Source organism: Glycine max, chromosome 10 (assembly GCF_000004515.6).
Source record: "Glycine max cultivar Williams 82 chromosome 10, Glycine_max_v4.0, whole genome shotgun sequence".
NCBI classification, from domain to species: Eukaryota; Viridiplantae; Streptophyta; class Magnoliopsida; order Fabales; family Fabaceae; genus Glycine; species Glycine max.
The window spans coordinates 45,119,451-45,135,561 of NC_038246.2; the positions used below are offsets into that span (position 1 = coordinate 45,119,451).

The following is a 16,111-nucleotide window of genomic DNA, read 5'->3' on the forward strand; positions in this document are numbered from 1 at the left end:
AATAATGAAAAAGGGTATCATTTTTAGACTCACTTAGAGAAAATTAAAAAAAAAACTTATTTTTTCATAAGTATTATACACAATTTTATATAATTTAAAAATAATAATATTTCATTATGCTAAGTTATTTTAATATATAATATATTATTTAAAATAAAAATATCTAATACTAGACTACATCTTACAAATGTTAAAACCCCTCTTTAAATGCAATTAGATATGTTATAACCCTTCTTTGAATGGGATTAGATCCGGAACTTCATCTGATTTTGCATTCAAAGGAATAGTTAGGCTAATCGATGTGTAGTTGATGAGTAGTTTAGTTGGAATGAAGTAACCCACCTCAATGAGTTGAGTAACTTTAGAGGTGGAATGATTAAAATGGGTGATATCAAATTGACTAACTAAGTTCGACAACTAGTCTTAATTACTGTTAAAAAATCAAATAAAACACCAATATATTTATTAATTTAAATATTTAATTAAATAATTTTTTTTATTAATTATAAAATAAATGATTTGAATTTAATTTTAATAAAAATCCAATTTTGTAATATTTAGTTATAAATTACAATTTTAAAATTTAATGAATGTTAAAACCACAACATAAGATCGAGAAAGAGGTATATATTATGAAAATGTCTTTATTATGTAAGAATGAAAATGATCAATTTTAACCTTAAATTTAAAATCTAAATTTAACCAAACATAACCTTTTTATTTATATTAAAAGTTTAACAGTGATGTAATGAAATTCTAAAATAGTTTTTAATCATTTATTGTAAATAGTTGTTGATTAATACAGATCTTTTAATTTTCAACCCATCCAATAAGAAACTTGAAGTGCCAAAATAAAAATGTTATTTTCTACTCTCTCACTAATACTTCCTGCTCGGTCCTATTAACCCGGAATGCAATGGGTGCCGCAGGAACAGGAAGGCGTAGTGGAAATACATGAAGTTTTAGCCGTAAAATAAAGTATGTATATTTATTGGACTTTGTTGGGGTGCCATATATATTTGGGTCCATGAATACCATAGTTCCCATATCATATGTACATAATACACTTGTTAATTGTTATACTTAACGGCCCAAAGCTAAAGAGTTATCTCGTGCCTCGTGCACAATATTTTTGGCTCGTGAACAATAGTTCCCATACTATCATATGCGTTACTAAAGTATTAAAAATTTATCGATACGTAATTGATTAGAGTAAAACTAGGTTTGATACTTTTAATTAATTTATTAATTAAATTTTTCTACAGAAATTAATCATTAACAAAATTAATAAATATTCTACACTAATAATATAATAATAATAATAATAATAATAATAATAAGTATTAAAAATTTAGATAGCTAAAGATATAAGATTTCATGCCATAAGATAGCGTGGAAAAATAAAATTGTTCACTTTTTAGTACTAACGCTAGAAAATAAATGTTGTATTATTCTAACTTTAAATTATTGAAAAAATTATAAATAAAGAGGCTAAAATTATAAAATATTATAACAAAACCTCATAATTACCGTGCAAGTAAGTTATAATGAGTTGAGATATGCAATTTTTTTTTTATGATCTTAACAGTGAATAGATATGTGCATATGTCATTACCATGAGTAACTTAGTTAACAACCAAAACTACTGTCTAGGTGGACTTTACCTACAATGCTATCATGACAATAATTATCATTCGAATGATACATCTAAGTATAGATTATTCCCAAACTAAAAAAACAATGAAAAATAACTATTTGAATAAATTATCAAAGTTTTAGATATATAAAATGTTATAATTTTTAGAGGTATTTTAAAAGGTACATGATCCAACCCAAATGATCAACACAATAATAGATAACTTTGATATGTTTATACGAATGAAAATAATTTATTTAATGAAAAAATTCAAGTTTAATTTCTTTTAGTATATAAAATTTTCTTAGAACAATAATAAACGGACAGATGCACTGTGATCTCTCACTCAAAAAAAAAGAAATACATGAACCTATGTCTAGTTGATCACATTGTTTATAAATCAATTTCTTCTAAACTGGCCCGTAAGAGACATAGGTTAATGTGCACGAGATTAGACCTTGATGACACTAATGCAGTGCCTATCTGCTTAAGATTTTTTCCTCTCATTCTAATTTTGGGTTTGTAAAATTGGCTTGCTAATTTTGTTGTCCTGAGTTCCGGATTCTAAATTGGAAAGTTCCTGTTGTATCCTCAAAAACTTGCCTATATAATACAGAGAAGAGTAATCTCAAATTGGACCGTTGATGTTTTCAACGTCACAAACTACATAAAATAAGTGAGTGACAACATAAAAAAGATAACACTCGACGAATTTTACTATAGGCCTAATATCTGGTATCTAATAGTGTATGGTTCCAAGAAAGTTCTAAATTTCAAGGAGTAAAAGAACTCGAATATGAAAATAACTGGGTGTTAATTGATAATATTGATGAAAGTAAATTAATTTTTTAAGTGGAAAAATTATCGGACAACTCTATATTCAGTGAATTCAACTAAAGGAAAGAGAAAAAAAGGTGATCCCTTTCTTCATATGCCAAAATAAAAAATCCTCCTGGAAGTTGCAATGTTTGTGTTCCTCACGAATCAATGGATAATTGAATTCTTACTATAAGCATCATTCGATATTTGACAAAATGTTCCAAACACAAATGTGGTTTTAGTTATATGTCAACAGAGTTATCTTGTGCAAGTAGGAAACTTGAAAGTTGCAAGTTGCTATTTGTTTGTTGGATTGGGCTGGGCATAACATAATATAATAAGCAAGTTGCTAATAAATTAAGGCACAAATTGCCAATTTCAAGGCATATTGCCCGCCATTTGGGATATCTTCAAACTCTCTATTGCTCTATCTACGGCCCATTGTCCATTGCCTTGTCACTATCAATCCCGTTTATGACAACCTAGAAAATGTTAGGTTAAAAATTGAATTGGGTATGTTTGTTATTTGACAGTGAAAGTGTGAAAAAGAAAAAATAGAAGAAAAAGAATAATATTAATTATTAAGAAGAATGCAATGAAATAATCAAAGGAGAATGTTATTTGGAGTAATAGTTATTTCAGTATTCAGTATTATTCAACGTGACTTTTTTAGAGCTTTGAAATTTTTAAAGAGTTAAAGTTAAAAAATGAATTTTAAAATTAAAATGATTTGATAATTTATAATTTTAAACTTGAATTTAGTTTTAAGTTGAAACTTTTTGGGTAGTATATTTTTTTGGATTTAGAATAAAGAAAAGATAATTAAAGATTTTCTAAAATTAGCTTTATCTAAAAGTTTTGTTTTTTTAATAAAGTTACATTCATTTAAAGGAAAGCTACTTTTATCTTTTCGAGCTTTTGTAAAATTATTTTTCTCATTATTAGGCCGACTGGGTTTGTGAAATTGAGTTTGACACATTCTTTTCTTTTAAAGAAAAGATAATTTAAAAAATAATATAAATTAAATACTGTCTTAACTTAACTACACATTAAAAAAAATCGTCACAAGAATACCATATTTAGATTTTTTTAAAAGAGAACATATATAGAAGTTAATATTGTGCGGCTGAGAGCAAAGAAAGAAACAAGTTAAATAAGACAACAAACTTCATATAGAAGCTGGAAACAAGTCATTTTCTTAGGATACAAGATATGAGATTCCATCCATAAAGCTTAATATTTAAATTGTTATCCTTTTCAAACAAAGAAAAGTAAAAAATTATAAAATTCTATATGAAAATATTTGGGTCAAAGTGATTATTATTTTTAAAAAAGTTATTTATTTTATAAGCAGAAAAACAAAAAAGCCATCAGTTTGATGATCTGTTTTTTGGTATGAAGCTTTAAGACAATTTTCAAACATGTTTATAAAAACCAAAAAACAAGAGCAACTTTAACCATGCTTGCAAAAATACTTCCGTTTTTAGGGTAACATCTTTTTAATAAACTCAAATCTTCTCATGTATTTTTCGTTCTTAGTGTGTATTTAGATTATGAGAAAAAAAATGAATGTGTTAAATGAAAAATAATTTTAAGATACTCTATTTTGTTTGAATTGTCTGAAATAATTATTTTTATAGTAAAATTACAAAAATGAATTTAAAAATATTTACAGTGAATGGTTTTTATTTAAAACAATAAATTACTTGAAATCAAATAAAAAAGCTAGTTTGTTAACTGTTAATCACAATCTTTAAAAAAAATTATTTAAGCAAAGTATTTTGTAATAGAAATAATCTAATATTATAATCTGATTTTCATCACTACTGTCAAACAAATGAGAAGAGAATTATAAACAAGTTTTTTTATTATATAAAATCAGATTAAAATAATTGATTATATAATCCATACCAAACATATTCAAACGTCTTCGATTCTTCAGCGGCCAAAGGCTTAAGTTCAGAATATCAATACTAAGAATATTCCCAACGCTACAACGTCAGTTTTTTAGAAAACTGAGACAAGGAAATGATATAAGGAGTTTATTCATTCAGTGTAGCATCATTATTACCATGGTGATTGGTGGAGTTTTGGTATCTTCAAGGATAGTATATTTGGCGTCAGTGCTGGAAAAATGTGGAGAATAGTGGGAATGAAAGCCTTTCGTTGATGATAGTGAGGGAATTTTGCTGAAAGAAAGATGTTTTCAGGGTCTAAACTATCATATTAACTCTGGGAATCAAGTCATCTATCAATTATGTTACATCTTATCTGTAACAGTGGAGAAATTTGATTGTCTGTTTCCTTTAAAAGATATATTTAAAATCATGTCATGAAACATTCTTCTTACTTTTTCTTAAAAACATTTTTAAAACACAATAAAGAAAAACCTTGATCTTCGACCAAATAAAATGAGAATAAAAGAAGAAGAAAGATATCAGTTCAATGTCAATGGGCTGCTATTAACAGAAGTGAAACTTCATGCACTTCCGAATTTTGCTTCAGACACCCCTCATTACAATATCGAATGGCCAATCCGCCAGGGAACTGCAGGAAGCAAAGTATTTATTGGGCTTTAACAGAATTAAGCCCAACAACTGAAAATACCTCCTCCACAAATTGAAAGCTCGGAAAATTACATTTGATGCATGTTGTGAAGTTTAATTCTGTGTGTAATCTTTGTAATTCTATTATTTTTTAACTTAGCCCTTTTTAAAATTTGTGAACGCACCAGACAACAGCTACAAATTAGTTACGTTTTGCACAGCAAAGTGATTTGACAAGATGCCTAAGCAGCTTTTAGAGAATTTTATTACATGTAATAATCCCTAAGAAAAACTTGTACACATTAACAATTGTTATGAAAAAAAATCCCAGCTTCACTGAATACACAATTCTCTAAGTATTTTTAAATCCGTGCAAATCAAAGACAGTTTCAGGAGATTTACAACAACTCAGGTGCCTTTACTTAACCAATTGAACTAGAACCCCTTACACAATTCTCTAAGTATAAACATCAAAGTTCAAAACCAATAATATTAAAGATGAAAAATAATATAGAAAAAAAGAAACCCAACCTTTTGTTCTATAATTGTCTGGGTACAGGAAAAGCTCATGTTACTACATTTTACTTTCAGCATAAAAATAACAATATGATTTCTGTAGAGTAACATCCCTCCTCCAAGGACACAAACACAGAGGGCTTTGTTTAGATGATTGACAACCTCAACCTCATCCTATGCAATGATACAACAGGGGTTATTCACCGAAAATTTTCAACCTCAAAAGCACAAGCTGTTCCATCAACTGAGGCCGAGACAAGGTAATCGTGATTAGCAGACACAGAAAGAGACTGAATGGCATCAGAGTGCCCCTTCAATGTTTTTACACATTTGCCAGACCGGCTGTCCCACAATCTCACCTTACCATCCACACAACCAGAAGCCACATAAGATGCACCAAGCCATGCCAAACATGATACTCCATCCTGTGCACAAGGCAAAATTCCTTTAAAGCATCAGATATAGGATTTTCTTTTTTTTACAATTTCAAGTCTATGTATATTACAGAGAACTCATTTAGTCTCTGAATGCACAAAGCCACAAGCATGATACTTTGGACAAAGCAATTCCAACAAACCTCATGTTCACAAGTGCCTCGGGGTAATAAATGCTCTATATCCCAGATGATCAGTTTTTTATCCATGCCTCCAACTGCAGCCCAGGAACCACTACCATAAAATTTTAAGGTACAAAATTATTGATGACTCACATCAAATTTTCTTAAATTTAAGAGAACAAACAATTCATAATTCCATCTGCAAGGTTTGTGTCATTTAGCTGTCTATTATTCTTTGGAAACAAGTAGAATTATTTATCAAAAACAGTGTGTATACTATAAACCAAGTTACCGAAGGTTAGGTCAAGTAAGTCTAATAACATTTCTTGAGTCAATGGCACTTGGTTTATTGATCTTTATAACAAAACCTATTCTATTATGCCTATTAAGCTGTTACCAATAATGAGACTATTCTTGGCTGTAACATTATATTGGTGGATCATCATCTTCATCTCTTCAAACAACCTCTGTGTCCAATAAATTTTTCATTGTGCATGTGCATAAATCCAGAAGCGTACAAGTACACGAATATGTGCAAGATTGCACATATAGACAGGCTATGAGAAGTTTGTTAATTGTAACACATACCTTGGTGCAAACCCAACACACTCAATGGAATCTGAATGAGAAGCAAGGGCATTATTATCAACAACCTGTTAAACATGAAACTCATTATTAGAGACAAAGCAGGAAGCTAATAAATTCTGCAGCATGCAGAGACAAATGAAACAATTAGCACATTGTAAAGTGGTGAAAGTATTAGGATATGTGGTCTTAAAACAGTACAAGACAGTCTATATACTATGGAAGGACATAATTCTTAGAAAACTTGTGTTATTTCATTGAACACAAAATATTAGGGTTAAGTGGAAGACCTACTCAAGCTCATAGTCTAGCTAATTACAAAATTGCCAAGCTGATTAACTAATTAGTCAAATTCCATACACAAATCCACTGAGTAAGTATTATCTTGAGAATGACAAAAATGTACCAATCTTGACCCATATTGGGGAGAAGATAGGAGCTGGCTTCCAAATTCTAATTACTGTCGAATTGAGCATCGCTCATACTAGTCTTGCAATTGTGAAAATTAAATTACAACAAAGGTACAATATAGTCAGAAACTAGTCTTGCTAAACACTCTTAGATCTGATTCCCATACATGTTCACATGCTTGTTCCCTTTGCCCTTGACAGAAATGAGGAAATCACAAGACAACAGTAATCCAAGAAAACATTGCTCTTCACTCGAACTATTGCAACTGACATTAGAGGCTATTACTCTTTGAATAAATCCTAAGATATTTAGCATCAAGCAGTGGATTAGATGATTTACCCTCAAATTTCTTTTAAGCAACTATTATCTCTGAGATTTTAGTAGGATATAGAATTTGAAGTCATATGACACGAATTTTATAAAGTAGAAACATTACCCAAGAGTCAAGACACAACCCAAGGTTTCTCAAAATAACAAGGCATCATGCCCAAGGGAAAAGAAACAAGACAAGACAAACAGACTAAAGACAATAATGCTGTGAATATCAAAAGCAATGAAAACACATACTCTTCCTTTGTTGATATTCACAATATGGACCTATCCATCCTTAGAACCAGAAAGAGCAAGAGTTGAAGTTGAATTTATTGTCAAGCATGTTAATCCCTCGGTATGATATGGATGGCCTAGAAAGCAAAATCTAGCAGGTTATCAAAAGCAAGAAGAAAAAGGAAATAAGGAAATCTGCAGATGAAAGTAAAATGATTAGACATCAATTTTTTGTGAAACTATCATGACTTGATAAAGATCAAGTTTGACCTCATGAATGTTGTCTGTCCCTACTTGATATGAGAAAAGAGATAAAACATATGCTTTTAATTGATTTTAAAAATTGCTCAAATTGCATCCCATCCTTTTTTTCTTGAGGAAGATGCCAGAATGTGTTTTTTTTTTTATTATAAAAAAATAACTATGGAGAATTCCAAGACCACAGACTATTTAGATTGGAGGCACGAATAATTGGAAAAATGCATTGCTGAGGAACAGAAAGCAAACACAATTACTAAAGAGCAATTTACATACCCTGCACAACATGAGTGCTTTTTCCACTTTCTGAATTCCAAATTCTCAAGGTTGCATCGTCAGAACCAGTACATATTATTTCCCTAAGGTACCAAGTAAAAAGAAATGGAAATTAAAAATATATACCACAAATAACATTTAACAAAAAAATGCACCAAGATAAAGAAAAATTATTACCATCAGGAGTAAAATCACCACAGGTTACACTATTGCCATGACCAATAAATGTTTTAAGTAAGGCAGCATTATCAGTATTCCACATCCAAATGCTGAAATCCTCAGAACCAGCTAAGAGTCTGTGTCCTCTTGGATCCCACCTAAGCCACTGAAAGATTTCATGGCATCTAACTTAGTAACTATTAACAACAGAAAAAGCAAGAAAACTAAGGGTGGGTTTGGTTTGTTTTTTGTTTTCATTTCCAGTTGATATTTTCTTTTACTAGTAACTACAAAAATAACACCTTGTTTTCACCAACAATCTCACCTCAATGCCCCCTCCAGGTCCTTCAAAATTTCTACCTTCCAAATTTCCAGATACATCCCAGACTTTAATGATTCCATCTAAGCTAACTGATGCCAATTGCTGACCATCATAGCTAAAGGCTAAAGTAGATACAGATTCTTCATGACCTGCACAAAATTAATAATAATAAAAACAATTGGACAGTCAATAAATAGCAAGTAACATGATCTTGACTTCACTAATTATTGTGCAACACTAGTGATAACTGGAAAAATATTAATCCATCAGTAACTCTAGTGTCATGCAAATACCTTGAAGCTCAAAAGCCCAATCTCCTTGGCCAATCTTCCAGAGAAATCCTCTGTCATCACCGCTCCCAGTAACCACCAAGGCTGCATCTGTGGGGCTGCAGGAAACTGAGTACAACTCACCTAAACAAGAATTCAAGAAATCAGAAAAATATCATAAATTCCCAACTGAGTACACGAGTTCAAAATTTGAAAAAGAAACGAAAAAAAAAAGCTTAGTTCCTCAACAATGCCATTGCAGAATATCATGCTACTTAGAATCCTGAATTTGATTTCAATCTAATTAAATGCTCGGCAGAATCAGAATAGTTAAGCAGAAACACAAACAAAAAAAGTAGAAATCTTACCGGTATGAGCAGTGAATTTGTGCACAAAATTACTATCCTCCTCCTCTGAAATGGTTAAAATAATATCACAACCAAATATATTAATTAACACACTGAAAAACAATACATCTCAATTCTAACATCAATGAAAGTATAATACAGAAAATAAAAGTTGACTGTTTTGAAGTAATAGAGAAATCACACACAAGGCATATCAACATATAGACATATTGAAATTGCAGTTTCGAAGGACTTACGGCAAGTTCATACCGAGTTCAGAATCATCATCAGCGTCAGGAAGATCTTCATTATCCATGGCAACTTCATGGATGATGTCAGACTCATCAAGGAAAACTTGTTCGTTGTCGTCTTCATCGTCATGATGAGGTGGAGCATTCATTGTGTTTGCTCAATTATCAATGAAATGTTTTCTTCAACTCTCTCTAAACCTGAGAGAAATTTATCCAATAACATTTAACTTCCAATTGGATCTTTCTTTCTTTATCCTATAGCATGTGAAAAAACAAAAGGCAAAAGTACCTTTAAACTCGTAAATGATAAACACAATATAAGGTGAAGGCTTGACCTGTGATTCTCTCAGTTCTGCAACAACGATGATGGAGGATGCTAAGTGGAGGACTTCAAAGGTTGGCCCACTATTCCTTGGGTTTGGGCCTCACCTAAACGCAGAAAAGGGCTTTTTTAAGAAAGAAATAAAGTATTCTTTAGTGAAATTTTATATTCACTACCCCTTCTCACACCTCCCTCCTGTAAAAATAAAAAATAAAAAACCTCCCTCCTCTGAAATTTTTAAAGGAGTATAATAATAACACATTGAAAATATAATAGTTGCAGAAATCATACTGAAGACTGAACACATAGAAAGAGATTGAAATTCCTGTCTAGAAGGTAATTGAGCAAATACAAATTATGAATGAACCTGTTGGAGGAATTAAGAAGGAGGAAAGACCACGTTGCACCTCACTCACTGTAACTGCATGCACCGGCTCACTCAATTAAAATCCTCAACTATTTTACTTTCCTTAATTAAGCATGTTAAAAAGAAAATCCCATGAACTGGAATCTCTAGAAATAATTTGAAAAATTGTCTTTTTTCCCGATTTCTTTTTTAATTTTTTACTTCAAAAACCTTCAATTTTGATTAATTTTGTAAAAATAATTCATGATTGAAATTGACGAAAATCGGGTAGTATCCATCATAACTTATAATCCTAATATGGACATGACATTTAAAGACTCACCGGAGGATCTAGTCTATCTATCTAGATACAATTCAGGGTGTTGTACGAAATCCTACGATATCTGTTATTTTTTCCCTTTTTTTTTTTTGATAATTTGATCCCACCCTCTTAGTACAGATCGATATTAGTTACATAGAAGTATTTCTTGTGGTAAAAAAATTAGGATTTATTTTACATTCAAAATATACAATGATAATAATAATAAATAGAAAAAAATAGATTTATGTATTCGGATGCACGTTCTTTAATCATGTAAAGATTTTAAAGAATAATATTACGATCAACTCTTGAATAAATGGAACTCTAAAGAACAATTTTCCTTTTTACTTTTGAGGTCTAGATCTAAACTTTTGTAATGTGTGTCTAGTACACTTTGCCTTGTTTCTATTTATAATGTTAAAAAGACATGGATTTGGTCTTTATAAAAAACACTAAAGATTTTATTTAAAATAATTTTATATTTCTTTACCTTTCTAAAGATAAAAATATATCTTATATCTTTTAGTGTAAGAAACATTTTCATATAATACAGAGATAATTCACAATTAATCACATGATTAATTACAATAATTAATCACATTATATGTAACAATAACATATTATTCTTATTTTATAGACAACTTCTACATTCATAAAATAACATTTCCTTTTTTTATATTAATTATATTCTTGGTGCTACCAAAAATATAATAATATTTTAATAAAATATTTATTTGATTAAATTAAATTCTCTAATTTAATTATCAAATAAATTATTTTTTTTTCAAAGACGGGAACACTCGTTTGTGTGTGACCTCTTAGGTTCAGTACTAAATTAATTATGATTAATTTACTTAACAAGATAGGCATCTAGCAACATTCCTCAACGTTCGGATAACCTGAAATAACATTTTTACTCTTAAGAACCAATAATAGAAGAATAATATAATATTTCCTTCCATCATTCATAACTCAAGGTTAGCACTAGAGTGTAGTATTATTATCAAATTCTAATAAGCTAACATATTTAATCAATGAATGACTCAAGAAACTCATTAATTCAATTGCCCTATCTAAGGTATTCTATCATAGAGCTCAAACTCATTACCTAGAGTTGATGGATTTTTTCTTGATTAATCATTAATTCTACAAGTATTTAATTATATATAATATTCATTCAACTAATGCCCTAAGACATTAGTTGTCCGAAATTAAAATACAACAAATAACTTGTTAATTACTATGATAATTTCATATTAAAGAAAATTATTATACTTCTTCTTGAGAACTATTATAAAGAAGAAATATTTAAATTAAAATAAAAAGAAAGAGGTATAAAATTACACATAATTTTTTTTAGAAAAATTCTTCCTTTCCTCCTATTTCTTGACAACCAAACACACACTAATTTTTTGTAATTTATTCTGTTTTTCCCTTAATTTTAAAATATATAAGATAAAAAATATTTTTATTTTTTATTTTAAAAATAATTTGCCCTCACTAAGAGTCCTCCATCCCATCCGCCATTAGAAGAGAAAACGAGTGTAAACTATGAAAACCAGAAAAAGAAATATACGATACACCTATCAATCACCTAACCCCATATTCGTGCCATATAAAAGAGTAACTATATTATTGAGAATATAAAGTAGTAACAGAAGAAGGTGAAGATGTGGATGTGCTTAATGAATCTGAATACTACGCGTCACCCACATCCGGGTTTCTTGCTTGTTAAGCAAGGGTGTCATCTTTAATGAATTCCCATTCTATTTTCAATATCCTAAGCTCACTGCAATTATCTATCTACAGAGATTCATTCTCAACATGCCAATGCTTCGTTGCTTCTTCAACAAAGCCTTTAAAGCCTCCAAATGGTACTTCCTGTCTCCTTCATTTTCTCAACATTTCTGTGTCATCTGTTTAAGTGATTTGTAGTTTTCCATTTTTAGTGCAACCTTGTTGCAACTCACAATTCCACGCATAAAGTTGCTGAGAAACAGAAGAGAGGTTCATCTGAAGCAGATGCGAAGAGACGTTGCTAAGCTACTTGAGGCTGGTCAAGAAGCCAAGGCTAGCCTTAAGGTCTCAATCATGCCCCTCACTTTTTCCACGTGATATATATTGTTTATTTATTGTTTCTGTTTCAAGATTTTGAACACTTTTCCGCATGCTGGTGTTGTTGTTCGTGATGATGATATTAGGTGGAGCATGTTATGAGAGAGGAGAACATCATGGCTGCTCAAGACATCATTCAACTCTTTTGTGAACTTATTGCTGCACGCATTGCATTTGTTCAATCACAAAGGTTTGCCAAAGAACAAAGCAACAATCACACAACATGCACATACATTGATAAAAGTCTACATTCTCAATATATAAGTGCTTGATATTGGTAAGCTATAAGGAGGAAGAACGATGTATATGAATGAATAATGATCAACATGCTTTTCAATTTATTTGTTATAAACAGAGGAGCTGTTGTGAATAGTACTTGAAAAATTATTTTACATCTGAGATTCAAGAAACATTTGCAAAATCCCCCCTTTTTAGTTTCAAACATACAATGGCCTCTTGGAGTATAAGCATAATGAGCAAAAGGTTTGAAGAATCATAAGAAAATCATCACCTAACACTCTAGTTTGGCCGAGGACACACATTGATTGAACAAGTGTAGGAAATCAGTGTCCAATTATAATAGCAAATTTAAGTTCTCTACTTGCATTTTTGAAATCCAACCATTGTTTGAAAAAGGAAAAACTATTGTTTTCCAATTAAACATCTTAAGTTTCAATATTGTTCAGGAAATGTCCCCTTGATTTGAAGGAAGCAATATCTAGTGTATGTTTTGCTGCACCAAGATGTGCGGATCTGCCAGAGTTATTGCAGGTTCAGTCGCTATTTGCTTCCAAATACGGAAAGGATTTTGTATCTGCAGCAACTGATCTCACCCCTGACTGCAGTGTTAATGGCCAGGTTCCTTGAATTATTATCTTGGAAACAACTTATAATCAAGTTCCTTGTATCCTTTTTATCAAGTTGTACAATCAAATGATGACATTTGCATGTTTACTTAAAATTTTGCAACACATTTTATGCGGGTTATTTGTAATTGAAAAAGAACATTTATGTGTCATCATTTGATTAGAAAACTTGATGGAAAGGTGTAAGGGACTTGATTTTTGTCCTTTTGTCATATACAGACTCTTTATTTTTACAATTATACATGCTCATATTTATCAGCAAGGTTGAAAGCTATTTTCTTCTATGACACTCCCCATGTGAATTGCAATTGCAGTTAATAGAGCTGTTGTCAGTTCAAGCACCTTCACAGGAAAAGAAACTGAAACTTCTAAAAGAAATTGCTGTTGAGCATAAGTTAGACTGGGATCCAACTGCCTCAGAAACCAAGTCCTTTAAAAAACATGAGGACTTACTGGTAAGTATACCATAGTATTGCTACTTAGGATTCACTAGCCAGATGAAAAAATAAAGCTACTATGGTATTGTTAGTTTGTTACTTCATATTTCATTATTTTGACATGTTCTCTCCTTGTCAGAATGACCCCATTCAATTTTGTAGTCAATGTGTGTCAAAATTGCCTCTTCCTGAAGAAAAACACACTGAAGTTGATCTTCAATCATCAAGCCAATCTGGATCACTTGGATCAGACAAACATAAACCTAATACTTCATTTGATAAAAAGGACAGTGAACAGTCTATGTCATTCATCTCAACTCCCCTTGATAATAAGCTTACCAAGAAAAATGGTGCACATGTGTCAGATAGCAGCTTTGAGAATCCATTCTTTGTAAGTGTTGGTAATAAATCTGAAACAGAAAGGGAACATTTCACTGAACAAAATGCTGCAAATGACTATGATGATGGTGGCATAAATAATGTGGAGTTTGAGCCTGCCTTCTCATTCTCTCATTCATCAAGTTTTCCTTCATTTGATATACCCAAGGAAGATTTTGGTTCTTCCCTACACAATCATTCTGTATTGGATGACAAATCCTCTCATCACCAGCTTAAGAGATTGCCTTCACTAGATGATTATTCGGGTTTCTCATACCCAAACTTATTCACCCCAAAAAACTCAAATAATTGGTCTCATACATTCAGATAATAGGAATTTCAGTCATGATTGTGACAAGCAATTTTAAAACAACTACACATTTTTCCATGTGACTTTCAAGTCTTGCTCATGAGTGGGTATTATGCTGCTGCATAAGTTATTTGGACTATTGCTCGAGGTAGTACGTATTATGGCTGGCTTTGCAGTGTTTAATTGCTATATAAGGAGCCTCTTGTTCATGAATTATTTTGTGGTAAGCAAGTGACTATGCTTGCAATGAATGTAGAAATCCAATATTTTATTTGTATATATTGGAAACAAAAGTAGTCAACTTCATGTTTCTCTCTGTATCTAGTATTCATAGATCCATGCTTTCAAATGCAAAATAATCACGGCCCTATACTATCTTATGTAATTATTGTAATTGTAACCTTGTTGCAGATTACTGTGTCAAATATTATCATATGTAAATTTCTTTGCTAAATTTGACGTGTACCGCGTCATTAGGCTTGTTATACGTGTTAGATGATAGTATGAATTAGACCAACTAGAAATGTGCGTCATTTGGTATGCTATGCCAAGTTCTACTGGATTCAATTAAGTAGTTAATGATGTGACAAAAAACTACGTAGTTGAATCCAGTTTTCCGATTTTTGTCTTTGCATTGCATTTCATTTCATTTCATTAGAGTCATCCATGTGATGTCCTTTCTGTGTACTAATTTTTAATCTTATTACACGTGCATATTTAATGGACAAGATTGGATCTCACACGTTGTACCCATCTATGTTTCATATTTATGTGTGCTGTGCATTGACTTTAGCATGTCATGCACCTATAAATATCACAGCATGATAGTTAATTAGTAATCGATACTAAAACTTTATCTTACTGCCTCTACAAATTCCTACCCACCTCAAATCACCTCTTTTTCCCGTAATATCTAACGGGTAGCAAAGGTTGAAAGAAAATTATGAACTACTTGAGTTTCATGATCCATATGCGCAAAAAATTATATTCATGATAGATAGGTAATTACTCACTTAATGGATATGAACTCAGATATGCAGGATAATTATCCAAAATTTTTATTAACGGATACGGGTGTGAAATAATAATAATAATAATACTTAAGCAATCAATTTTTTTTTTAAAAAAATATCACATTCTTTATTTGCTAAGAGATAGATAACGGTGTTTAATTAACAAAAATAAGGCTTATATATGTTACTTATAGAAAAATGTCATGATCTTTATTTACAGAGATAGATCACATTTCTTAATTCTGAAAAAATATCACCTTGCTTCTTTTTTATTTCTTATTTATTATGTTTTATAAAGATCTAATGAGATTTTAATTTCATTATTATTTTATTTTTAATTATTATTTTATTTATCAGTTTTCATAATTAATTAATAATTAAAGTGCAAGTAACATGTAAGGATACAAGTATTTATGTACTCAATGGAAAAGGATATGAATATTAAAGTTACTAAGCATGTGAATAGGGATCCCAATACATGATATTTATTCAATGGAAAAAGATA

At 30.6% G+C, this 16,111-nt stretch overlaps 1 protein-coding gene, 1 long non-coding RNA gene and 1 pseudogene across 3 annotated transcripts in view; 2 read left to right on the forward strand and 1 right to left on the reverse strand.

Moving 5' to 3' along the window:
* The window catches only part of LOC121172903 (uncharacterized), a 2,813-nt gene extending 1,754 nt beyond the window's left edge, over positions 1–1,059 (forward strand). Inside the window, exon 2 of the long non-coding RNA XR_005886712.1 lies at positions 930–1,059. This is a non-coding gene — a long non-coding RNA (uncharacterized lncRNA). The remainder of the gene's footprint in view (positions 1–929) is intronic.
* A 4,453-nt stretch (positions 1,060–5,512) lies between these two features.
* Positions 5,513–9,780, reverse strand: LOC100815875 (angio-associated migratory cell protein-like; annotated as a pseudogene).
* A 2,367-nt stretch (positions 9,781–12,147) lies between these two features.
* LOC100816410 (IST1-like protein) lies at positions 12,148–14,949 on the forward strand. Of its 2 annotated transcripts, none has more exons than XM_014763329.2 (6): positions 12,148–12,361; positions 12,423–12,569; positions 12,689–12,792; positions 13,289–13,460; positions 13,783–13,923; positions 14,045–14,949. In XM_014763329.2, the coding sequence occupies exons 1-6, from the start codon at positions 12,359–12,361 to the stop codon at positions 14,612–14,614; spliced, it is 1,137 nt and encodes a 378-aa protein (XP_014618815.1). In that variant the 5' UTR covers positions 12,148–12,358; the 3' UTR covers positions 14,615–14,949. The 2 variants fall into 2 exon arrangements, with proteins under 2 accessions (XP_014618815.1, XP_006589468.1); XM_006589405.3 differs by having other exon boundaries at positions 12,437–12,569.
* Positions 14,950–16,111: the final 1,162 nt, after the last annotated feature.

Bases quoted from the DNA above. Each gene is read 5' to 3' on its own strand.
- LOC100816410 (XM_006589405.3), top strand. From the start codon at position 12,312: ATGCCAATGCTTCGTTGCTTCTTCAACAAAGCCTTTAAAGCCTCCAAA. The intron at 12,793-13,288 runs GTTTGCCAAAGA...AATATTGTTCAG, and splicing joins GCATTTGTTCAATCACAAAG to GAAATGTCCCCTTGATTTGA. The intron at 13,924-14,044 runs GTAAGTATACCA...TCTCCTTGTCAG, and splicing joins AAAAACATGAGGACTTACTG to AATGACCCCATTCAATTTTG.